General features: G+C 36.1%; 2 protein-coding genes, 1 long non-coding RNA gene and 1 other non-coding gene across 7 annotated transcripts in view; 2 read left to right on the forward strand and 2 right to left on the reverse strand.

Moving 5' to 3' along the window:
- Positions 1–158, reverse strand: part of CYP20A1 (cytochrome P450 family 20 subfamily A member 1) — a 79,571-nt gene extending 79,413 nt beyond the window's left edge. Inside the window, exon 1 of the mRNA XM_060623017.3 lies at positions 30–158. Within this exon, the coding sequence (XP_060479000.1) occupies positions 30–101 (72 nt within the window). The 5' untranslated portion in view covers positions 102–158. The remainder of the gene's footprint in view (positions 1–29) is intronic.
- Positions 142–1,887, forward strand: LOC144617132 (uncharacterized). The gene is made up of 2 exons (XR_013557205.2): positions 142–773; positions 1,614–1,887. It is a non-coding gene; the product is annotated as an uncharacterized LOC144617132 (long non-coding RNA).
- Positions 1,888–9,479: 7,592 nt separating this feature from the next.
- Positions 9,480–9,584, forward strand: LOC132673982 (U6 spliceosomal RNA). Its single transcript, XR_009608311.1, has one exon. It is a non-coding gene; the product is annotated as a U6 spliceosomal RNA (small nuclear RNA).
- Positions 9,585–15,140: 5,556 nt separating this feature from the next.
- Positions 15,141–25,153, reverse strand: part of NBEAL1 (neurobeachin like 1) — a 180,270-nt gene continuing 170,257 nt past the window's right edge. For 2 of the 4 annotated variants that reach the window (XM_078450986.2, XM_078450984.2), the window contains 2 exons: positions 24,692–24,827; positions 15,141–22,240 (listed from right to left, as the gene is read on the reverse strand). In XM_078450986.2, coding sequence (XP_078307112.1) covers positions 22,139–22,240; positions 24,692–24,827 — 238 coding nt within the window. In that variant the 3' untranslated portion in view covers positions 15,141–22,138. The other 2 variants (XM_078450985.2, XM_078450987.2) reach the window with 1 other exon arrangement.

Raw genomic sequence — 25,153 nt, forward strand, 5'->3', positions numbered from 1 at the left:
AGAGACCCCGAGGCCGAGACGGCGATTACCGGATAGAGGTAGAGCACCGCTGCCACCAACGCCAACAGGAAGGTAACGGCGAAGATCGCAAAGTCCAACATGGCTCTTCCGCCAACGAGCCACGTCTCACACCCCGCGCTCCGGCAGCAGCGCCTCAGCCTGGCCAGCTCTGCGGAATGGGCGTGAGGGCAGAGGCGCCCGGTGGACGTTGCGAGCCAATGGGCCCACCGGGGGGCGGGGCCGGGGCCAGGCGAGGCTGGCGGGGAGAGCAATGGAGCGCCGAGGCCCGCGGCGGGGCCGGAGCCACACCCCAGGGCGGAGTTGGCGGCGGACAAGGCCTTGGGGCACGCCCACGATTTGGGGGTTCCTGTCGCAGGAGAAAGTGGAGTCTAGGCTTCTGAAACACGTTAGGAGTTACCATCGCTCTGCCCAGACCAACACTTGTCCCAATGGTTTTAGGATTAAAACTCATAAACCAAAGATTCTTACGGCGTAGCTTCCGGAGCAGCAGCAGCAGCACCGGGGAACTTGCTAGGAATTCTGATTCTCTACCCCACCCTGGGAGCGAGAGGGATTCCGCAAGTCTGTGCTTTATTTAACAAAGCTGTTAAACACCGTGAGAACCACTGACCCAAGCTAACCTGGACAGGAGTGTCTAAGAGTCAAGCATCGTTAGATGTTCCTTGTTTCGAAAAATAATTTATTTGAAGTGCTAATACATGTGATTCCTTGACACTTTCTCGTGATTGAAGGCAGCGAACTGTTCAGTTATGGTAAGATTTCCTGACTCTGCTAGAGTTTCAGAAAATTGAATTTTCTAAGCTTCCATTTCCTTATATATAAAGCAATGGAAATAATACCACACAGAGTTGCCTGCTGGAATAAATGAGGTATTTTATGGAAAGTACTTAATACAGTTCCTGGCAAAATGCTCGTTAGTATTTAGCACTAGTTATTCTGAACATAAAAATATCCTAGGATCCCTCTTCTTTTTCACAGGACTCAGAAGGCTTTGTTTGTTTGTTTGTTTGTTTATTAATTTTGAGAGAGCGCTTGAGCAGGAGAGAGGCAGAGAAAGAGAGAGCGAGAAAATCCTAAGCAGGCTCCAGACTGTCAGCCTGGACCCAGTCCCAGAGTTCTGTCCCACGTACTGGGAGATTATGACCTGAGCTTAAATCAACAGTCCCACACCTTACCAACCAAGCCACCCAAGCCGTGATTTAGAAGTTTTGATATGTATAATGTAAGGCAAAGGCCATTACTTACTGGTGTTCCATTTAGTGAATGCACACTCAAAGTATGTATGGTTTTTATAGCTTTCATAGTATAAAGTGTGTCTCTCACACACACACAGACACACATACATTCACACACAAAGGCAGCAATTCAGTAAGTGGAATCATTTGAGATTGCATTTTAGAACATCTGTGATAAATGACTTCTCGAGTAAGCATGAAACATCTCATTGAAAATGCCAAGGCTTTTGGCATCTATAGCAAATATAAATGTTGCTATTTGATATTTTATTTCGCAGAAATTGTACTTTTTTTTAAAGAGAAAAGTATGTATGTATGTATTTATTTATTTTAATGTTTTATTTATTTTTGAAACAGAGACAGAGCTCGAGTGGGGGACAGGCAGAGAGACAGGGAGACACAGAGTCCGAAGTAGGCTCAGGCTCTGAGCTGTCAGCCCAGAGCTGACGCGAGGCTGGAACCCACCAACCTAAGCCGAAGTCGGAGGCTTTACCAACTGAGCCACCCAGGTGCCCCTACCTAAAAATATTTTATGAAACCATGTATATACTTTCACACATTTTGATGTTGACATCTAAAATTTTTATCTTGACTTAAAAGGATTAAATTTTCAGTGTATTGTAAATATTCACATTTGAAATTATTGTATCTCTTTTAAATGTATGAAAAGGAATTTAAATACCATAGTGATGTGATGACTATCACCGAGCATTTATTTTTATTTTTTATTTATTTTTAAATTTACATCCAAGTTAGTTAGCATGTAGTGCAATAATGATTTCTGGAATAGATTCCAGTGATTCATCCCCTATGTATAGCACCCAGTGCTCATCCCACCAAGTCTCCTCCTTAATGCCCCTTCCCCATTTAGCCCGATCCCCCCCAAACACAACCCTTACAGCAACCCTCAGTTTGTTCTCTGTATGTAAGAGTCTCTTATGTTTTGTCCCCCTCCGTTTTTATATTAATTTTGCCTCCCTTCCCTTATGTTCATCTGTTTTGTATCTTAAAAAAATTTTTTTAATCTTTATTTATTTTTGAGAGAGAGCATATGAGCAGGGGAGGAGCAGAGAGAGAGGCAGACACAGAATCCGAAGCAGGCTCCAGGCTCCGAACTGTCAGCACAGAGTCGGATGTGGGGCTCGAGCCCACGAACGGTGAGATCATGACCTGAACCAAAGTCGGACACTGAACTGACTGAACCACCCAGGCTCCCCCATCTGTTTGTATCTTAAAGTCCATATGTCTGAAGTCATATATTTGTCTTTCTCTAACTATTTTCGCTTAGCATAATACCCTCTAGTCCCATCCACGTAGTTGCAAATGGCAAGATTTCATTATTTTTGATTGCCGAGTAATACTCCATTGTATATATATACCACATCTTTATTTATCTGTTGATGGACATGTGGGATCTTTCCGTACTTTGGCTATTATATCAATAGCTCTGCTACAAACATTGGGGTGCATGTGCCCCTTTGAAACAGCACACCTATATTCCTTGGATAATACCTAGTAGTGCAATTGCTGGGTCATAGGGTAGTTCTATTTTTAACTTTTTTTTTTTTTTCAATATATGAAGTTTATTGTCAAATTGGTTTCCATACAACACCCAGTGCTCATCCCAAAAGGTGCCCTCCTCAATACCCATCACCCACCCTCCCCTCCCTCCCACCCCCCATCAACCCTCAGTTTGTTCTCAGTTTTTAACAGTCTCTTATGTTTGGCTCTCTCCCACTCTAACCTCTTTTTTTTTTTTTTCCTTCCCCTCCCCCATGGGCTTCTGTTAAGTTTCTCAGGATCCACATAAGAGTGAAACCATATGGTATCTGTCTTTCTCTGTATGGCTTATTTCACTTAGCATCACACTCTCCAGTTCCATCCACGTTGCTACAAAAGGCTATATTTCATTCTTTCTCATTGCCACGTAGTATTCCATTGTGTATATAAACCACAATTTCTTTACCCATTCATCAGTTGATGGACATTTAGGCTCTTTCCATAATTTGGCTATTGTTGAGAGTGCTGCTATAAACATTGGGGTACAAGTGCCCCTATGCATCAGTACTCCTGTATCCCTTGGGTAAATTCCTAGCAGTGCTATTGCTGGGTCATAGGGTGGGTGTATTTTTAATTTTCTGAGGAACCTCCACACTGCTTTCCAGAGTGGCTGCACCAGTTTGCATTCCCACCAACAGTGCAAGAGGGTTCCCGTTTCTCCACATCCTCTCCAGCATCTATAGTGTCCTGATTTGTTCATTTTGGCCACTCTGACTGGCGTGAGGTGATATCTGAGTGTGGTTTTGATTTGTATTTCCCTGATAAGGAGCGATGTTGAACATCTTTTCATGTGCCTGTTGGCCATCCGGATGTCTTCTTTAGAGAAGTGTCTATTCATGTTTTCTGCCCATTTCTTCACTGGGTTATTTGTTTTTCGGGTGTGGAGTTTGGTGAGCTCTTTATAGATTTTGGATACTAGCCCTTTGTCCGATATGTCATTTGCAAATATCTTTTCCCATTCCGTTGGTTGCCTTTTAGTTTTGTTGGTTGTTTCCTTTGCTGTGCAGAAGCTTTTTATCTTCATAAGGTCCCAGTAATTCACTTTTGCTTTTAATTCCCTTGCCTTTGGGGATGTGTCGAGTAAGAGATTGCTACAGCTGAGGTCAGAGAGGTCTTTTCCTGCTTTCTCCTCTAAGGTTTTGATGGTTTCCTGTCTCACATTCAGGTCCTTTATCCATTTTGAATTTATTTTTGTGAATGGTGTGAGAAAGTGGTCTAGTTTCAACCTTCTGCATGTTGCTGTCCAGTTCTCCCAGCACCATTTGTTAAAGAGACTGTCTTTTTTCCATTGGATGTTCTTTCCTGCTTTGTCAAAGATGAGTTGGCCATACGTTTGTGGGTCTAGTTCTGGGGTTTCTATTCTATTCCATTGGTCTATGTGTCTGTTTTTGTGCCAATACCATGTTGTCTTGATGATGACAGCTTTGTAGTAGAGGCTAAAGTCTGGGATTGTGATGCCTCCTGCTTTGGTCTTCTTCTTCAAAATTACTTTGGCTATTCGGGGCCTTTTGTGGTTCCATATGAATTTTAGGATTGCTTGTTCTGGTTTCGAGAAGAATGCTGGTGCAATTTTGATTGGGATTGCATTGAATGTGTAGATAGCTTTGGGTAGTATTGACATTTTGACAATATTTGTTCTTCCAATCCATGAGCAGGGAATGTCTTTCCATTTCTTTATATCTTCTTCAATTACCTTCATAAGCTTTCTATAGTTTTCAGCATACAGATCTTTTACATCTGTGGTTAGATTTATTCCTAGGTATTTTATGCTTCTTGGTGCAATTGTGAATGGGATCAGTTTCTTTGTCTTTCTGTTGCTTCATTGTTAGTGTATAAGAATGCAACTGATTTCTGTACATTGATTTTGTATCCTGCAACTTTGCTGAATTCATGTATCAGTTCTAGCAGACTTTTGGTGGAGTCTGTCGGATTTTCCATGCATAATATCATGTCATCTGCAAAAAGTGAAAGCTTGACTTCATCTTTGCCAATTTTGATGCCTTTGATTTCCTTTTGTTGTCTGATTGCTGATGCTAGAACTTCCAGCACTATGTTAAACAACAGCGATGAGAGTGGGCATCCCTGTCGTGTTCCTGATCTCAGGGAAAAAGCTCTCAGTTTTTCCCCGTTGAGGATGATGTTAGCTGTGGGCTTTTCATAAATGGCTTTTATGATCTTTAAGTATGTTCCTTCTATCCCGACTTTCTCAAGGGTTTTTATTAAGAAAGGGTGCTGGATTTTGTCAAAGGCCTTTTCTGCATCGATTGACAGGATCATATGTTTCTTCTCTTTTTTTTTGTTAATGTGATGTATCACGTTGATTGATTTGCGAATGTTGAACCAGCCCTGCATCCCAGGAATGAATCCCACTTGATCATGGTGAATAATTCTTTTTATATGCCATTGAATTCGATTTGCTAGTATCTTATTGAGAATTTTTGCATCCATATTCATCAGGGGTATTGGCCTGTAGTTCTCTTTTTTTACTGGGTCTCTGTCTGGTTTAGGAATCAAAGTAATGCTGGCTTCATAGAATGAGTCTGGAAGTTTTCCTTCCCTTTCTATTTCTTGGAATAGCTTGAGAAGGTTAGGTATTATCTCTGCTTTAAACGTCTGGTAGAACTCCCCTGGGAAGCCATCTGGTCCTGGACTCTTATTTGTTGGGAGATTTTTGATAACCGAATTCAATTTCTTCTCTGGTTATGGGTCTGTTCAAGCTTTCTATTTCCTCCTGATTGAATTTTGGAAGAGTGTGGGTGTTTAGGAATTTGTCCATTTCTTCCAGGTTGTCCAATTTGTTGGCATATAATTTTTCATAGTATTCCCTGATAATTGTTTGTATCTCTGAGGGATTGGTTGTAATAATTCCATTTTCATTCATGATTTTATCTGTTTGGGTCATCTCCCTTTTCTTTTTGAGAAGCCTGGCTAGAGGTTTGTCAATTTTGTTTATTTTTTCAAAAAACCAACTCTTGGTTTCGTTGATCTGCTCTACTGTTTTTTTAGACTCTATATTGTTTATTTCTGCTCTGATCTTTATTATTTCTCTTCTTCTGCTGGGTTTAGGCTGCCTTTGCTGTTCTGCTTCTATTTCCTTTAGGTGTGCTGTTAGATTTTGTATTTGGGATTTTCCTTGTTTCTTGAGATAGGCCTGGATTGCGATGTATTTTCCTCTCAGGACTGCCTTTGCTGCATCCCAAAGCGTCTGGATTGTTGTATTTTCATTTTCATTTGTTTCCATATATTTTTTATTTTTATTTATTTATTTCTTTATTTATTTTTAATTTTTTTTTAACGTTTATTTATTTTTGAGACAGAGAGAGACAGAGCACGAACGGGGGAGGGTCAGAGAGAGAGGGAGACACAGAATCTGAAACAGGCTCCAGGCTCTGAGCAGTCAGCACAGAGCCCCACGCGGGGCTCGAACTCACATACCGCGAGATCGTGACCTGAGCCGAAGTCGGAGGCTTAACCGACTGAGCCACCCAGGCGCCCCTTCCATATATTTTTTAATTTCTTCTCTAATTGCCTGGTTGACCCACTCATTCTTTAGTAGGGTGTTCTTTAACCTCCATGCTTTTGGAGGTTTTCCAGACTTTTTCCTGTGGTTGATTTCAAGCTTCATAGCATTGTGGTCTGAAAGTATGCATGGTATAATTTCAATTCTTGTAAACTTATGAAGGGCTGTTTTGTGACCCAGTATGTGATCTATCTTAGAGAATGTTCCATGTGCACTCGAGAAGAAAGTATATTCTGTTGCTTTGGGATGCAGATTTCTAAATATATCTGTCAAGTCCATCTGATCCAATATATCATTCAGGGCCCTTGTTTCTTTATTGACCGTGTGTCTAGATGATCTATCCATTTCTGTAAGTGGAGTGTTAAAGTCCCCTGCAATAACATTCTTATCAATAAGGTTGCTTATGTTTATGAGTAATTGTTTTATATATTTGGGGGCTCCGGTATTCAGCGCATAGACATTTATAATTGTTAGCTCTTCCTGATGGATAGACCCTGTAATTATTATATAATGCCCTTCTTCATCTCTTGCTACAGGCTTTAATTTAAAGTCTAGTTTGTCTGATATAAGTATGGCTACTCCAGCTTTCTTTTGGCTTCCAGTAGCATGATAAATAGTTCTCCATCTCCTCACTCTCAATCTAAAGGTGTCCTCAGATCTAAAATGAGTCTCTTGTAGACAGCAAATAGATGGGTCTTGTTTTTTTATCCATTCTGATACCCTATGTCTTTTGGTTGGCGCATTTAATCTATTTACATTCAGTGTTATTATAGAAAGATATGGGTTTAGAGTCATTGTGATGTCTGTATGTTTTATGCTTGTAGTGATGTCTCTGATACTTTGTCTCACAGGATCCCCCTTAGGATCTCTTGTAGGGCTGGTTTAGTGGTGACAAATCCCTTCAGTTTTTGTTTGTTTGGGAAGACCTTTATCTCTCCTTCTATTCTAAATGACAGACTTGCTGGATAAAGGATTCTCGGCTGCATATTTTTTCTGTTTAGCACACTGAAGATATCGTGCCAAGCCTTTCTGGCCTGCCAAGTTTCAAAAGAGAGATCAGTCACGAGTCTTATAGGTCTCCCTTTATATGTGAGGGCACGTTTATCCCTTGCTGCTTTCAGAATTTTCTCTTTATCCTTGTATTTTGCCAGTTTCACTATGATATGTCGTGCAGAAGATCGATTCAAGTTACGTCTGAAGGGAGTTCTCTGTGCCTCTTGGATTTCAATGCCTTTTTCCTTCCCCAGTTCAGGGAAGTTCTCAGCTATTATTTCTTCAAGTACCCCTTCAGGACCTTTCCCTCTCTCTTCCTCCTCTGGGATACCAATTATGCGTATATTATTTCTTTTTAGTGCATCACTTAGTTCTCTAATTTTCCCCTCATACTCCTGGATTTTTTTATCTCTCTTTTTCTCAGCTTCCTCTTTTTCCATAACTTTATCTTCTAGTTCACCTATTCTCTCCTCTGCCTCTTCAATCCGAGCTGTTGTTGTTTCCATTTTGTTTTGCATTTCGTTTAAAGCGCTTTTAGCTCCTCGTGACTGTTCCTTAGTCCCTTGATCTCTGTAGCAAGAGATTCTCTGCTGTCCTCTATACTGTTTTCAAGCCCAGCAATTAATTTTATGCCTATTATTCTAAATTCACTTTCTGTTATATTATTTAAATCCTTTTTGATCAGTTCATTAGCTGTTGTTATTTCCTGGAGATTCTTCTGAGGGGAATTCTTCCGTTTGGTCATTTTGGATAGTCCCTGGAGTGGTGAGGACCTACAGGGCACTTCCCCTGTGCTGTGGTGTATAACTGGAGTTGGTGGGCGGGGCTGCAGTCTGACCTGATGTCTGCCCCCAGCCCACCGCAGGGGCCACAGTCAGACTGGCGTGTGCCTTCTCTTCCCCTCTCCTAGGGGCGGGATTCACTGTGGGGTGGCGTGGACCGTCTGGGCTACTTGCACACTGCCAGGCTTGTGGTGCTGGGAATCTGGCGTATTAGCTGGGGTGGGTAGGCAAGGTGCACGGGGGCAGGAGGGGCAGGCTTAGCTCACTTCTCCTTAGGTGATCCACTTCAGGAGGGGCCCTGTGGCAGCGGAGGGAGTCAGATCCGCTGTCGGAGGTTTGGCTCCGCAGAAGCACAGAGTTGGGTTTTTGCGTGGAGGAGCGAGCAAGTTCCCTGGCAGGAACTCATTCCCTTTGGGATTTTGGGTGGTGGATGGGCGAGGGAGATGGCACTGGCGAGCGCCTTTGTTCCCCACCAAACTGAGGGCTCAGCAGCTCTCCCTCCCTTTGTCCTCCAGCCTTCCCGCTTTCCGAGCAGGGCTGTTAACTTATGACCTCCCAGACGCTAAGTCGCGCTTGCTCTCGGAACATACTCCGTCCGGCCCCTCCGCTTTTGCCATCCAGACTCGGGGGCTCTGCTTGGCCGGCGAGCCGCCCCTCCGCCCCGGCTCCCTCCCGCCAGTCCGTGGAGCGCGCACCGCCTCGCCGCCCTTCCTACCCTCTTCCGTGGGCCTCTCGTCTGCGCTTGGCTCCAGAGACTCCGTTCTGCTAATCCTCTGGCGGTTTTCTGGGTTATTTAGGCAGGTGTAGGTGGAATCTCTCTATTTTTAACTTTTTGAGGAACCTCCATTCTGTTTCCCAGAGTGGCTGCAGCAGTTTGCATTCCCACCAGCAGTGCAAAACAGATCCTCTTTCTCCACATCCTCACCAGCCTCTGTTGTTGCCTGAGTTGTTAATTTTAGCCATTCTTACTGGTGTGAGGTGGTATCTCATTGTGGTTTTGATTTGTATTTCACTGATGATGAGTGATGTTGAGCATCTTTTCATCACATAAAAGTCTTTTAGAAATTTCTCTTGGGTCAGTTACATCACAAGAGATTGCCTTTTATCCGGAGGAACTCCCATATCCCCTCATTATCTCCAGGCTTATAGAGAGAGTTAAACTCCTCATGGCCCACAAAGAGAAATGCCTACTCAGTTCCTAGAGGAAATAACCTAACAGTGGCATTTCAACAAAAAGAGGCTAGTGGTGGAGCACCCCCAGCAGAATGGAGGAATTTATTACTGACATTTTTATAATTTCCAGCACATGGTGATAATAAAAAGAAGACATATAGTTGGTTTATTATTCTTTAAAATTCTCTACACACAGTGCTCACTTCAGCAGCACATATACTAAAATTGGAATGATAGAGAAGATTAGCATGGCCCTTAAGCAAGGATGACATGCAAATTCATGAAGTGTTGCATATTTTAAAAAATAATAAAAATAAAATTCTGTACACACAATGCACCCCCTTTTGTCTGAACCTGGAGCAGAACACTACATCAAACAAACAGTAAGGCCTTGTTAATTTGTGTCAGAGAGAACATAGGTGGATTCTAGGCATGTCTGTTTAAAAAGAATAAAATATAAAGGCTAGGAAGGGCAAGTATACTTATATGGTTTCATTCATTCAGGCTTTGAGATTTTAGTGTTACATTGAGCACCTGATATTGGATCTGAATGTGCTTGTTTGGTTAACTGAAGCCTGGATTGAATACTGGCCAACAGTCATTCAAGTTGAGATGCCAGATATTTCCTGGCAGGGAGTCAGCAAACTAAGGAATTGGGGCCCCATCTGTTTTTGTAAATAAAGTTTTATGGGAAGACAGCTATGCTCATTTATTTATGTATTGTCTATGGCTGCTTTCATGCCACAATGGCAGAACTGAATAGTTGTGATAGAGACCACATGGCTCTCAAAGCCTAAAATATTATCTGGTCCTTTAACAGAAAAAGCTTGTGGGTCCCTGCTGTAGGGGAAAGAAATCTACAGATTTAGGGAGATGGGAATGTTGGTATGGATTTTGTTGACATGTCAAAATACTTTAGAACTCACAAAGGAAGTTAACAAACTGTTACATAAGTGATATTCTATCTTTCTGCCCTAAAATTATACCTTCATAATGTCAAATTTAAAATATGTGTAAACTATGGTTTTTATGATTGAAAGTCAATAAACTAACAAAGATAGGTGAACTTAGTTATTGCACATGCCTAGGTATTCTAGAATGGTCTAGTGTGTTTGGATACAAAATAAAATATAGACACATAATTCAGAAATTATTTGTTTTATAAAGTTAATTTTTCATTTCAGCAGTATCTCTGTTTTTATAATCAAGATTTCACATCTTTTGTTCCTGGCAGTGTTTTCCTGGCAGTAATGCCAAATTAGCTTATCTTGGGTCATAGTATTTCTTGGATAGATTTTTTTAAATATAATCTTTTCAGGGGCACCTGGGTGGCTCAGTCGGTTAAGCGTCCGACTTCAGTTCAGGTCATGATCTCACAGTTCGTGGGTTCAGGCCCACGTCAGGCTCTGTGCCGACAGCTCAGAGCCTGGAGCCTGCTTCGGATTCTGTGTCTCCCTCTTTCTCTGCCCCTCCCCTGCTCGCACTCTCTCTCTCTCTCTCAAAAAATAAAAATTAAAAAAAATTTTTTTTCAAGTTTATTGAGGCATAATACATACAAAGGATAATTTTTAAATTCTTTTCAATTGGAGAAATTTTCTTTGTTCAGAGAGTAGGGAATAATTTGGCTCAGGTAGCAAAAAAGAAAAGAATGCATAACTGCTGTGTACTATTTTCCACATTCATTAGTGTATCAGGCTGAATAATGGCACCCAAATATGTCCACATCCTAATCTCTGGAATTTGTAAATGTTATTTTACATGGTAAAATACACTTTGCAGAGGTGATTAAACTAAATCTCTTGAAATGGAAAGATCAAGTTGGATTATTCATGTGGGCTCAACATAATCACAATAGTCCTAATAGGAAGGACACAAGAAAAGTCAGAAACAAACTGAACTGAATCACTGAAACTGATTTCTAACTTCTGACCTCCAGAATTGTAAAAGTGAATTTATGTTGTTTTAAACCACTAAATTTGTGCCAATTTGTTATAGCACCAACAGGAATATAGTATAATGACCTTTAAATAAAATGACACAACTTAAAGAATATCTATCAGTTAAGTACTATTTTATAGTAATTAGATTCAGGGTATTAGCTATTCACTTCAAAGAAACTTACTTCGCCTCTCTTACTAAAAAAAAGGTTACTCCTTGCCAAGGAAGTAATTTCTCTTTTGTGTCAGATTATCTAAGCAACTGATCTCCTTGAATAAGATTTGTCTCTTTATTTTAGTCTGTGTTGCCATAACATTATATGTATCATATATTCCCTTAATAGTGTATAACTTATTATTAATCTTTTGGTACATTTTTATGAAGAATTCCATGCTTGTTACCTAACACTTTAACATATATAGCACAATAATCTGGATCCCTACAACCAGTATGTCATTTGGCCTACTTTCATTAAAGTGAAATTAAAATTATGTATTACAACAGTGTATTTCTTTAAAAAAATTTTTTTGGTTTATGATGTTATGAATCACAGCTTACCTAACAAGCATCCTACTACATCTCATCACACATCCTTCAGATGATTGCCTGTGTCTGCTCTGATTAATGATGTGCTGGACTTACAATTTACACTCACAGGGCAGTCAATGATCCCTTATTTTCTTGTTCTGACTTTTTTTTAATTTACTTTTTTAGTAATATCTACACCCAAATATGGGGCTCAAACTCATGACCCGAAGACCATGAGTTACAAGCTCTTCCAACTGAGCCAGCCCGGTGCCCTCTAATAGTGTGTTTCTTACCTCTGATCCTTTAATGTTATTTCATTTGATCCCTAAACATCATTAACACTCTATTTTACACATGAAATAACTAAAACCAGATAGGTTTAAGTGTCTTACTCTAAGTCATAGAGGTACTTTATAGGAGAAATGTAAATTGAAGCCAGATCTTTTGTTCCAGACCTGAGCTCTTTCACTGGATCCCATTCTATTAAAGACATATGATAATATCTGAGAATCTTGACCAATATTGATGGGTAGATCAAAATTTCCCATTTCAATATACTTAAAAAAATAGTAGTGACCTTAGTACATTAGGATCTGTTAACAGTATGTAAGACAACTATGAGAAATTAAAGAATGAGGGTTGTCTTGGGATGCCTGGGTGGCTCAGTTAGTTGAGCATCCGACTTCAGCTCGGGTCATGATCTCAAGGCTTGTGAGTTCGAGCCCCTCATTGGGCTGACCTCTATTGCTGGAAAGCCTGCTTGGGATCCTCTGAGTCCTCTCTCTCTGTCCCTCCACCACTTGGGCGCACAATCTTTCTCTCAAAAATAAAAAAAAAATGAGGTTGTCTTAGGAAGGAAACCACTAGAAAACACTGCATTATAAATTAATTTGCACTGTAACTTATATAGGTCACTCTTGTGAACTTGTGTCAATTAGCATTCCCAAGTTTGATTTTCTTTAGGATAGTGATAGCGCCGATTCCCAAACCATCACAAGTTCATCACGGTAACACCATCTGGAGAAAGCCTGTACCTGGATAAATCTCCCCATGTGACTATGGCTCTAATTAATAAGACTGTTAGTTAATATTCTCACTATTCATTTAGTCAGTATGGGAAAACAAAAGTATTTGCATATAACACAACCTCTCAAAATGATTTTGGGTTTTAATGAAAATTTAGATTGTCTTCTCAAATAAAAGTTCCTTATGACCCACATACTCCCTTTCAGATGTAAATTCTGATAGTTTTTAAGCTGTCAATGTCCATTTTCAACCTGTTTGACACTGTTCAAGTTCTCATTAAACACATTCTTATGTGTTTTCCCATATGTAAATGCCTCTGTGATGTCGCTTTAAGTATTCTGACTAAAGATGCTTAAATAGGATTCTGCAACTATTGTTCTAGGTTAAATAACTAAACCCATCTTTACTTCTCTTTAATCATCATGCCATATGCATAGGAATGACTTGGCACACTATTTTCTTCTGAGAATCCATGATTTTTTGAAAATTTATTCTGACAGAGAGTGTGCCAACAGGGGAGGGGAAGAGAGAGAGAATCCCAAGCAGGCTCCACACTGTCAGCACAGAGCCCAATGCAGGGCTCAAACCCACAAACTGTGAGATCATGACCTGAGCTGAAGTCAAGAGTCAGACACTTAACTGACTGAGCCACCCAGGCACACTTGAGAATCCATGATTTGTTAAATGATTTGGGACGTAAGTTAAAGTTGAATACTGTAAGAAGGCACTTACTTTCAAAAAAGAAGTTTCTATCACTAGATCATGAAAAATGCTAATTCACAAATTTTTTGAGGCCTTCCTCTCACTCTCCAATTTCTGCAAAGTTACAATTGAACCACTTTTGAAGGGACACTTTCTATTGTTGTTGTTGTTGTTTTTTTAATTTTAAAATGTTTATTCATTTTTGAATGAGATAGGGAGACCCAGAATCCGAAGCAGGCTCCAGGCTCAGAGCTGTCAGCAAAGAGCCTGACACAGGGCTCGACCCCATGAACCATGAGATCATGACCTGAGCCAGTCAGATGCTTAACCAACTGAGCCAGCTAGGTGCCCCTGACACAACTTTAGAAAATGCACCAAACATACTGTGAGGTAAAGAGTTTTACAAGTATTGAATAGACTGTCAAAATTATTCTAATATGTTTAGTAGTGAAAAAAGTAGTAAAAAAATTTCATAATAAAAGGTTTCAAAAAATGGTTTAGGGGCGCCTGGGTGGCTCAGTCGGTTGAGCGTCCGACTTCGGCTCAGGTCATGATCTTGTGGTCTGTGAGTTACCAGCCCCGCATTGGGCTCTGTGCTGACAGCTCAGAGCCTGGAGCCTGCTTCGGATTCTGTGTCTCCCTCTCTCTCTGGCCCTCCCCCGTTCATGCTCTGTCTCTCTCTGTCTCAAAAATAAACATTTCAAAAAATGGTTTAATTTCTCATCAAATGAATGATACATAGTGAGAAAATATAACTCCAGTATAATTGCATAAAATAAATACATCTGTTTGATGCTTGGTATGGCATTATTGACTTCTTTCAGAGAAGCAAGGCAGTCTTACTATTTTTTTTTAATGTTTATTTATTTTTGAGAGAGAGAGAGCATGAACAGGGGAGGGGACAGAGAGAGAGGGAGACACAGAATCTGAAGCAGGCTCCAGGCTCCAAGGTGTCAGCAAAAAGCCAGAGGCGGGGCTCGAACCCACGAACCATGAGATCATGACCTGAGCCGAAGTTGGACTCAATGGACTGAGCGGCCCAGGTGTCCCAAGGCAGCCTTAATTAAGCCTTTAAATAACATGGCTTTGTCCTGTGACTAAAAGTGTAGTATCATGCAAAGATGGTATTAGGCTACAAAAAGGTTAATGTTCATTTCTGTTGTGTCGTTACTCTAGATCTAGAAACAAAAGTACTAAAAACCTTAAACTACTAAAAAAGTACTAGAACAGAGCTTAGAATTCTGTTTTATTATGGATTAAATTTTATTAACCCTAACAAACACAGGAGAATTAGGTCAACATTTAGACTGTCAAAAGTTGATGAATAAAAGATTTTAATTATATGAAAGGAAATAAAAGTTTTAAAAAACTCAGCTCAATGTATTATTTAACTACAAATGGAAATCTCTTATGATCATTAACCGAGGGAGGAAAACGTAACTATGTTTCTAGGGAGATTTATAACCAAAGGCTTAATATGTTTTATGTATGACAAAAACTGGTCAATTAACATAATCTTTATCTTGTACACATAGGACTACAGAAGAGATTCTCAACGAAAGAAGCAGTGATTACTGCTTAACAAAAACTGTATTCAATCCCTTGCCCAAATAATTTAGCCATGGCTAAGTTCTAATCAGACCATGAAGTGACAATTACAGATAAACTGAAGAAAGTAACATCATTTTTTTATTTGATTTAAACCCATTTAATACACAAAGCTAATGTATTATGTACAAAATAAATGTACATTCTTAAAAGCTGTTAGAATACAAATTTCCAAAGGACTAAAAAAAGTGCAAAATTCTCAATTATCTTCAATCATGCTATACAGAAACAAATATTAGCTCATATATACACACTGAAAAATTTTAAAACAGCACTCAATGTAACAAAATAAAATATACAACTTATATATTTAATCTTAAAAGGACGAGGAAGCAAAGAATGTATTGCACCAAATTAACAGTAACTTCATTTTAATGAGAAGACTAATCAAAATTTACACATTTTTATTAAATCTAAAATTTTCTCAACTTTAAGACCACTTTTTTTGGCATACAAATATTGAGTCACAGTTTGCAGTCAATAATTAGATATAAATAAGGCTTGATATTCTTTCTCATGGTCAATTCCAGTAATATAAATGAGAAGGACCATTTTATGATAACTACACAACTTTCTGAATTCCTTAAATATTTAAGTAGCAGCACAATTTGCAAGTGTTTTTTTTTTAAACAAGTAATTCCGAATTTTCAGCTATCCTCCTTTATGTGCATATATATGCATTCAAGTCACTGTCACCATCTGTGATAACACTGAAATGTTCCTGTTTAATCTGGGTTCCAGAAAAACTGACGTAAGAGACAAACATATATGTTTGATAGTTTTCTGTCTTAATCGATTCATTTCTGTAGCAAAGCATCTGATAGAAAAGGACTGTCTAGCTAGATCTCTGCTTACTTTTTGCTAATTGTTTTACTCCAACTATATAAAAAGCGTACAACTGGGGAAAAGAAAGCCATACTCAAGAGTTTCTGAAGACAACAGAGCAGCCATACAGTTTTGTAAGTTTTTCTTACATAAAGCTAACTATAAAATAAACAGTATCCAAAGATATTTTTGGTGATAGTATTTCTGAATCACAGAAAACAGTAAAATGCAGAATATGGAAGAAAAAGTCTAAAATGTAAAAGATCTTTGATAGTAAGATCTTTGCTGTAATATGCCATAATTTTGGAAAAAGGTAGACACTATTATAAATATTTAAAAAAGCAATCAAAACCCCAGAAGAAGAAATAGTTATTCTCTTTAATCCCTATATAAAAAATTAAGAGGCTGAATTTTTTCAGTTAAGTGTGACAACTGGTATCTCCTTACCAGAACCATTTTCTGAAGTATTTATTGATTAATATAATTTTAGCATTCTGAAGAGCAAAATGGCAGCATCACAGATAAGTTCTTTTCCTTCAAAATGCAAGATGTGCATATGTTGAATTTGTAGGTTGAGCCCCCTAAGTCTTAAAACACATTGCTTGGATGGTGTGGGAAATATTTCCAAGGGAAGGAACATAAAAAAATAGCATTTTAATATTACCTAGTTAATACACTGGCTATCAGAGAACCTCTGGTTTTAATACATATTAAGTTGAAAGATATTATTGCCAAAATAAAATTTTAAAACGTCCACTTGGAATAAGACTTTTAAAGTTTTTATTTAAAACAACAAAATATAATTTTATTTTTCAACCCTACCTAAATCCTAACTTGTTTTTTGTTCTCAAATTACAATGCTACATTGGAATAAGGAGATAATCATTTTGTATGTTCAAAAATAGTTATAAATTTTAAATAATGTGACAGCCATTATATTATAAGTGAAAACACACAAACAAACACACCCCAAACTCCATTAATAGTCAACTTTGAAAACCGAATGGGTAATTCTTTCAATGACGTAACTGTGCTGTTGTTAGTGTTATTATGGTAATATTTACAAAGTAAGTTTCCAAGGAACATTAAAACTATACCACAGAAAACAAATGTTAGATTAGTAACTTTCTACTTGTTCCTTTGAATTTTCAGTTCTTAAGATTATAGGCATTAAGACAAAAGTAAACGCAGTTGATTTCTGTCCTTTTATTTTTTACTACAGCCATTTGCTTCATAGGTCAAAATCCTGTTTAGAATCACCCACATGTAACAAATATCAGTGAGATAACCTAAGATATGTCTGATGATTTATACAATCTAACCAAAAAATGTATAATATAGCCACTTTTACACAGGTTCTTATACTGAAGAAAATCATGTAACTCCTATATCTAGGATGGCCTTATATTTTTAATGTAGAAAATTGCATTGTTTCCAATATATGCCTAAATATCTTAAATGTCAATGCTTTATTTTCTGAAATACTAGGACTTTTTATATGAAAAAAATTAAAGATTATTTCCATAAAGTCATCAGAAGTACTTAGGGAATATATATACCCAATGCTTTTTAATTAGAAAAATTATATCATTTCCTTTAAGGCTATAAGAGATCCAATTGTATTTTTAAACCTAGCATTTTGTAAATCATGCTTTTTATTGATACTTGAAAATGTTACCAAATTCAAATATGCAAAAATATTCACTAACAGTCACTAGGAACTAATATAAGCAAACAGCATATCTTTTTTGTTGGAACCACTATTAGTTAGAATATTCAAATATGACAGGTTTGAAGAAAATTATAAGAATGATGCAACTGAAAAGGAAATTTGGTTGTTGTGGTGGCAAGCAAAATGAAGATAGGAAAGCCATTCCAAGCAAATTTTAGACAAAATGTTTCCAAGGACAATGATTAAACCTAGTTTCATATAAGCCTGTGAATATGCAATGATTCCTAAAAATGGATGGATATAATTTCTATAGCAGAAAATATTTTAAGACAATATATAAATTCTGGGATAATTTTTTTTTGTACCAAGAGATTCAGAAAGTCCAGAACAGTGCCTAAACTTCTGTGTGTGTGTGTGTGTGTGTGTGTGTGTGTGTCTGTCTATCTATCTATCTTCATGGACAAGTCTGATCTACAATCTCAATGAAGAAACATTGGCTTAGAAAATGCTGGATTCAAATTAAAGAACTAAAGTTGTGGCCAACATTTTAACAATATTGAAATGATGACTGGTAACACTGTACTGTTGTTGCAACAATGTCATCAGAAAAAGCACCACCAGGACTCTGATACAGAAAAACTCTTCAGAACAATGTTCTGGATGGGATCAAATTTAAAGCAAAGCAAATGGTGGGTACATACGATAAACGAATTAGGCAAAAAAGAATACTGAGAGTGGATATTTGTTGAGAGTGATAAATATTTAAGATTGGCTACTTACTGGGAAAGAACAGAGTCAGTGGATGAAAGGAACAGTAAATTAGGACAAGCTAGGAGTCTGGCTGATAGAGGAAAACAAAGGATTAGATTTAGAAAAGAAAAATAATTTATTTCATTTCTTATATCAAAAATTACATCCTACAGACAGGTTTAAGAATTAATGGAAGACAAATTTACTGATGTATTTGAAGAGACCAACCTTCACTCACTCGTACACATAGCCTATGATAGTACATATTATCTAATATTTATGTTTAATATAGTCCATGTACTTGCATCTTTTCATTGGAAAGGTGATAAAGACAATGCTACTCATTTCGTGAAAGTAAATATATAAAAGGAGTTAACCTCTTTAAATTTAACTAGAAGATTTTCATGAGTGATTTCTTTGGTCACAATATAAAATACACTTCAGGACAAAGGCCATGTGTCGATCATCATTAAATAAAAATCTGGTATTCAAGTTAAAATTTTATCTGCTTACTCCTATTCAAGTAAAATATAAAAAAAAATCTTAGCTTAAGATTTAACTTTCAAATCTGAATTCTAATTAATTATGAGGGTACACTTATTGCTTCAGAAATGTAAAAGTAACTTTCAATACCAGTCTCTTAAGGATAATTGTTGTACGCCTAACAGAAAAAAAGGAAGCCTCACTGATGTTTCTTGCTGATGACACATGAATATCTGGCATTTTTCTCTCTGACAAAAGGCTGTGACCTAAAAAAAAAACCACTGTGACCTAATGGAAGTTAATAGATAGACACTTAATAATAGCTGACACAAGCTTCCTAGGCTTAAAAAGATTTTAAACCAATTGGACAAGCTTTATTTTTATATACTTTTCTAATTCCCATGCCCTGATCTATTTTTCCTTCTCTCCTCCAATTTTATCTAAGTAATGACAGAATACTGATTGGAGAGTTGAAAATTTGCTTTATTTTCTAAATGAACACAGGTATTATATGCTTTAATATTTTAAATCTCACTTTCTAAAAGTAAAATTATTATTTTAGTATAAATCTCTTCCTATCACAGGATGCTGAGATTTTTATTTCCATCATTATTACCAGTGTCAAGAAACAAAAGCAGATGAAAGTTTCTTTAGACAACAAACTTCATAGCAGCCAAGTTGAGATACTGTATTTATCAACTGAAATGTCTACTTGTTATTCCATTTTCATCACACTGTTGTTCACTTCTCCCATTATATAAGCAGAAACCGTTTCTATGGATAACATCTAAATACACCAGAATCCCCAAAGTATATCTTTTCAGTGATTTTATCTGGTCATTTTTTGAAGTAATTCAGTGGGCTACACTGTTTAAAAGAGGTTTATATTATTCAACTAATGGTTCTACGTTATTTGTTTAATAGATAAAGTTAACTTCCAGTCCTTTAGACTGTTGCTAGTATTATCAGATTTTCCCCAAAATCCTACATTTTTGGTTTTCACTTTTTTGGAAAAAGTAATATAAGGAAGAATTCCATAGCTCTAAACATCTATTGTTAGTCTAGGTAGGATATTTATTTTACTGTGAACAAAGGGTCTTCTATTTGTGATATAAAATGAATACTGCTTGTTTGGTTCTTCAATCTAAAAAGCAGCAAAGTAAAACACCATAAATTTAGGAATTTTTCCCTGGTAATTTTAAAACATCATAAATTTAGGAATTTTTCCCTAATAATTTCAGTTAAACTTCTTTGTAACTTTCCAAAATAATTCTAAAACCATTATTAAGTAACCTTAAAATAAAGAAGGCAACACTATACCACAGTCAATGGATAAGTAAGCAAAAGAAAAATTTCCAAAGTTTTGATTCAGAAAAGTTTTTTTAAAAATTAACATTTAAAATACCCCAAATCAATCATGTTGGTTTTGCTGACTTGAAGCCTTCTAAAAAATGTAATAGAAAAAATAAAATGAAATAAATAGAAGCAATAAATTCAATAAATCATAATTATCTTTACTGATTTGAGACATTTTCATCACAAATTCCTGAAACCCTTAAAAAGGAAATCTTCACATTTATATGTGCTCTATTTTATACTTGCTGCACCAGTTTGTTTCAGTGTTACTTATCTAAAACATGGTTTTTTGTTTTTGTTTTCACTGAATAAAACAGAGGATTTTAAATAATTGTAAAGAAAATTCTTCTACAAATTTTTATTAGTCCTGACTTGAACAGATCATATCTATTCAAAAAGCTTCCCTAAACAGAATCCTTTACTTCTCATAAATTTTTTACTCATTCACAGAATTATAAAGAAAAGGGTAATAGATACTGGGGGCAACAGAAGAATTGCAGAGGGAAAGGTTCTCAAAGATTCCATGGAGAAGAGAATTGGCTGTAAGGAAATCTATGATTTGTGGAATAAAAAGGAATATTATTTTATAAGAAGCTATTATTATCTTTTTTCCCCCTTCTGATCAGAAACCCCTTTATGAAAGCCACACACTCACTCACTCCTGAAAAAAAAACTGCAGTTAACACACAGAATTTCCACACAATTTCAGGGGATTCATAAATTACCCCAAACCCGTGGTATCTCAGATTAAGGACACTTGTAGTTGTAAAAGCTCTCTGACCTAACTCAAAAGGATGACCTTATAAAAGCACTAGGCTTATCAACCACTTTGAATTCCAAAATAAATTTATCAGCATTTTACTTTAAAATTTCGAACAGTAAAACATAATGTAACACTTAACTATGTATAATAAAATTAATTATAATCTTAAAAGTTATACATAACATGAAATAGAAACGTGTCTTTAACAATTACTATGTCTAAGTGACTACTTTAATGATGCATTATCTTTTTAATTCATGTATCAATCACATGGAAGTTCTAGGTAAAAATGTTAATGTATTTGGGTATCATTGCTAACACTTCTAATTATTGGGGAAACACAGTATTTGCTTAGTAAAGAATAAACCAAGAAATTTTGAACTTTGCAGATAATAAACTATGCTACTTAAAGGATCCAACTGTCAAAATCATAATCAGCATTTTTCCTTAATTATATTACTAATGAAATACACCTGCAAAATATATCTCAGCTTCTCTTATTCCTACTCAACCTTTATTATTTAAGCATATAATAATACATTTCAATAAGTTCTCATTAGTAATATGCTAGCAGTAGTGGAATGACCCAATGTACCGGTTTCAATAGTCTTATAGTCAACTTATCATGAAAACCTGGAATTTACACTGAGTTTTGAAAATCTAAGTGTGCAACAGATGCCTTTAAAATATTACCTCCAATCAGGAGTTCCATAAATAAACTGATATATTTTTAAATATGGTGGTCAGTAAATAGGAAAATGATTAACTAAAGAATATATTAAAAGCCATGTCTCTCAACTGTCCCATCATCTGTACTATTTTATTAGAAATACCTTAAATTTTGTTGTTTGGAATAATAAGGGAATCATATGGTATTTCTTTATTTTTTAGAAGTTTTTTTTTTTAATGGATCTAATGATCTTTAGGAATGAACCACAAATCTAATTCAAATGTATTTTCTCAAATCCACCTTAGTGTAGACCAATAGTCAATACAACTGGATTTAATACTAACCAGAAATTTTTAAAGTGGCTAATAATACAACCTATGTCTTTATACACATTGCATATTCAATTTTGATAATCCCTAAATGATTTTCAGTGATAAAAGCCTTGAAACATTCAGATAGTTGAGAGATGTGGTTAAAGTGACAAAGCAATAAATCAAGTTTCAGTTATCCATGACAGAAGATGGAAATAGTAATCACTTGGAATCTTGAGTATTATATTCAGTTTCTCCAGCTGAAATCTGGCTGAGCCGCTTGCTAGATCCCCACAATTTTCGAGAAAGCTGACCTGAACGCATCTGTTTAAGGTAATCCAGAGAAATGAACAACAGATGTGATTAAGAAAAAAAGAAAGAAAAAAAAGAAGTGAGACTGATATATAAGACACTGATTTTGTAGGATGCAGAATGTAAGAATGTAAGTTTTGTTAGCAGAATCATTCATATTAACATTTTAATGATTCTTGATTAATAATAATTAAAGAAAGGCTTCTCTATACCAATTGTCTTTCAACTGAGAAAGGTCTAATGCCAATGTGTAAATTTTAAAATTAAATGTCCCAGTTTGTCCAAATTATCAGTCCTTTTCTTTATAAATTAAAGAAATATATTTCACAGTTCATTAAAATAATCTTCTGAATTTTACTTTAGCTAATAAGACACATAATTTTGAGGATTTTCTCCTTTTATATTTAAAGTACTATTGATGCTAATCACAAGGATAATAAGGAAGTACAATAATGTTCTGATGGAAACAAAATAATTTTAGAGTATTTTGATATAAGAATTTCAAAAAATGACATTTAGCAACAAAATGATAAAATATAATTTAGAGAACAAGTATAGCATAAGCTCTCTGAAGGTGAGAATCACATTTGTTCACCATTAAATTTGTACCACCTAGCACGCTTCTCAGCACATAACAATTATTAATTAAATATTAATCCAATCGGTAAATAAATGCCCCTCTAAAAGTGCTTATAATTCTAGGTAAGGCAAAAAAGAATCCATGTGGGACACATTTCTCAAACTAACAATATGACTTGTTGGAATTACTTTCCCAAGTATAATCTATTTTTTATTTGTCTGCCAGCCTTTTTTAATGGTTACCCTCCTCTAGGGTACATTTATTAAAGGGATAAAAAAAAAAAACCAAGCCTCATGCAAAGACACTTTAGCATGCTTGTTTTGCATTTTCATTTCCAGAAACATGATTTCCATTAATCTATTATCACTTTACCATATGATTAATAAACATGAATTTCATACTGACAGTGTAATATACAAAACTGATACATGGCTTAAAGTACACATTAATCAAGACTTTGATCTTTTATGATAAATTTAGATCTTTACATAAAGATCTTTTCATAACTAAAGCTTTAATCATACTGTCATATGGAATTATATCTTAATTATGCAAGATTCTAAGTATTTGATTATGTACTAAAGTAGATCCATACTTCAACTGATACATCCAAAGATGTAAAACAGATAAAAAATACTTTTATTCCAAATCTGCACACAATTCAGATTCTATGTGTTGTAGACTACATAAAACTTTCAAGGAGGACAAAAAACTTACTTAATAAACAGTACAAAACACTGATTTAAGCCTACAAAATGAAGTTGCTTAGGCGTTTTTGTTCCAATCGATTTTTAAAAGAAAAGTGTGTGCACATAATGGTCACTTCATATAAAAAAATTCAGTAAAATCAGAAACTGAAAAATTACTTAAGGTGGGGAGATGCAGGCAAATTTAAAGGGCACTTGAGTAATCCACAGAAAGTGAAACATACTCAAAGAGAAAAAATGCCTAAAATGTTTTAAATGTAAGTGAAATACCAAGATACAGACTTGCTGACATTCTTTGGGGGACTGTTACAACTGAAGGTAAATGGTGCTATCACTTTAATTTAATAAGACCTCTCTTTTGTTATAATAATATCCTGAACAGGTATAAGAACTGATGAAAACTTAGCAAAAAGGTTCCTATGATCCGTGGTAGATTTATTAAAAGCAGTGACACTGTGTTATTCACTAATGACTTCTCTTGAAACAACTACTACAGATGCCATATTTTAGATTTCTCAGAAAAGACTGATGGTATCAATAAAAATTGATAATGCTTAATTTGACTCTATGTAATACAATTAACTTTCTAACAGAATCACTATATTACTTGGAGTATAGCCACCAAGTTTTTTAAGGAACAGTATCAGATTTATGATATCTGAATGTTCAGTAATTGATAAACCACTGGCAAATAAATTTACAGTAACTACAGGAAACTCACCGAGAATTAGGACATTATATGGGGATATCTGTAGTTCCAAGTAAAAAAATGATGCTTTTACAAAAGGATAATTGACATACAGTCATACTGGTATTTATTGAAATTAAAGTAAATAGTTTTATTGTTTGAGCCTGTATTTAATTTTTTATAAAGGCTCTTATTTATTAAAAATCCAAGTCGTGTCTTGAATCTAGATTTGGAAAGACAGAAAATAAAAGAACTTTCTTATTCATTTAGAGGACAGAAACTGTCAAATGTATGCCTTCAATTGAAGCATAATATAAACATCACTCTTGAATACTAGCTTTATCGCCTTTTCATTTACTGCCCTTTGAAAAATCAAACTTGGTTAATTTGTTCATCCATAATGGAGACTTCTGATTCAGCTGGAACAAAGGAGAACCAAAGGAATCCCCAACAGTACGGGAAAAGAAGTTCTTGATGCTATGTTTTACCTCAGCTGGCTTGCCAACACCCACTACAATCAATTTGCCATCTTCTAATCCTACAAGAATATGGCTGTATTCTTTGGTTACACAAACACAGTGGATAGGCATCCGCATGGCTAATGGATTCATACTGAGATTCAAACTAGAAAAGAAAGAAAACACACACACATAATTACATGGATACATAACGTATTCATGGAATTTAATATCTGGAAGATAATTTAATGATCACCTGGTTCTCCATTCTAATTTTACAGATGTGTAACTTAGATTCAGAAAGGTTGAATGGCTCACACAAGGGCCTACATTATAGCATTACTTAAAATACTTAATCTATCTTTTCTCATTCTCAATATCTGTTTTTCTTCTAACTATATATACAACCAAATATATATATTTTCTCTTCTAACCAAAATCTTCTCACTAAAAGATTTTCATCTTGTTGATTAAAAAGCTAAAACAGTGTGC

Source organism: Panthera onca, chromosome C1, assembly GCF_046562875.1.
Source record: "Panthera onca isolate mPanOnc1 chromosome C1, mPanOnc1 haplotype 2, whole genome shotgun sequence".
NCBI lineage: Eukaryota > Metazoa > Chordata > Mammalia > Carnivora > Felidae > Panthera > Panthera onca.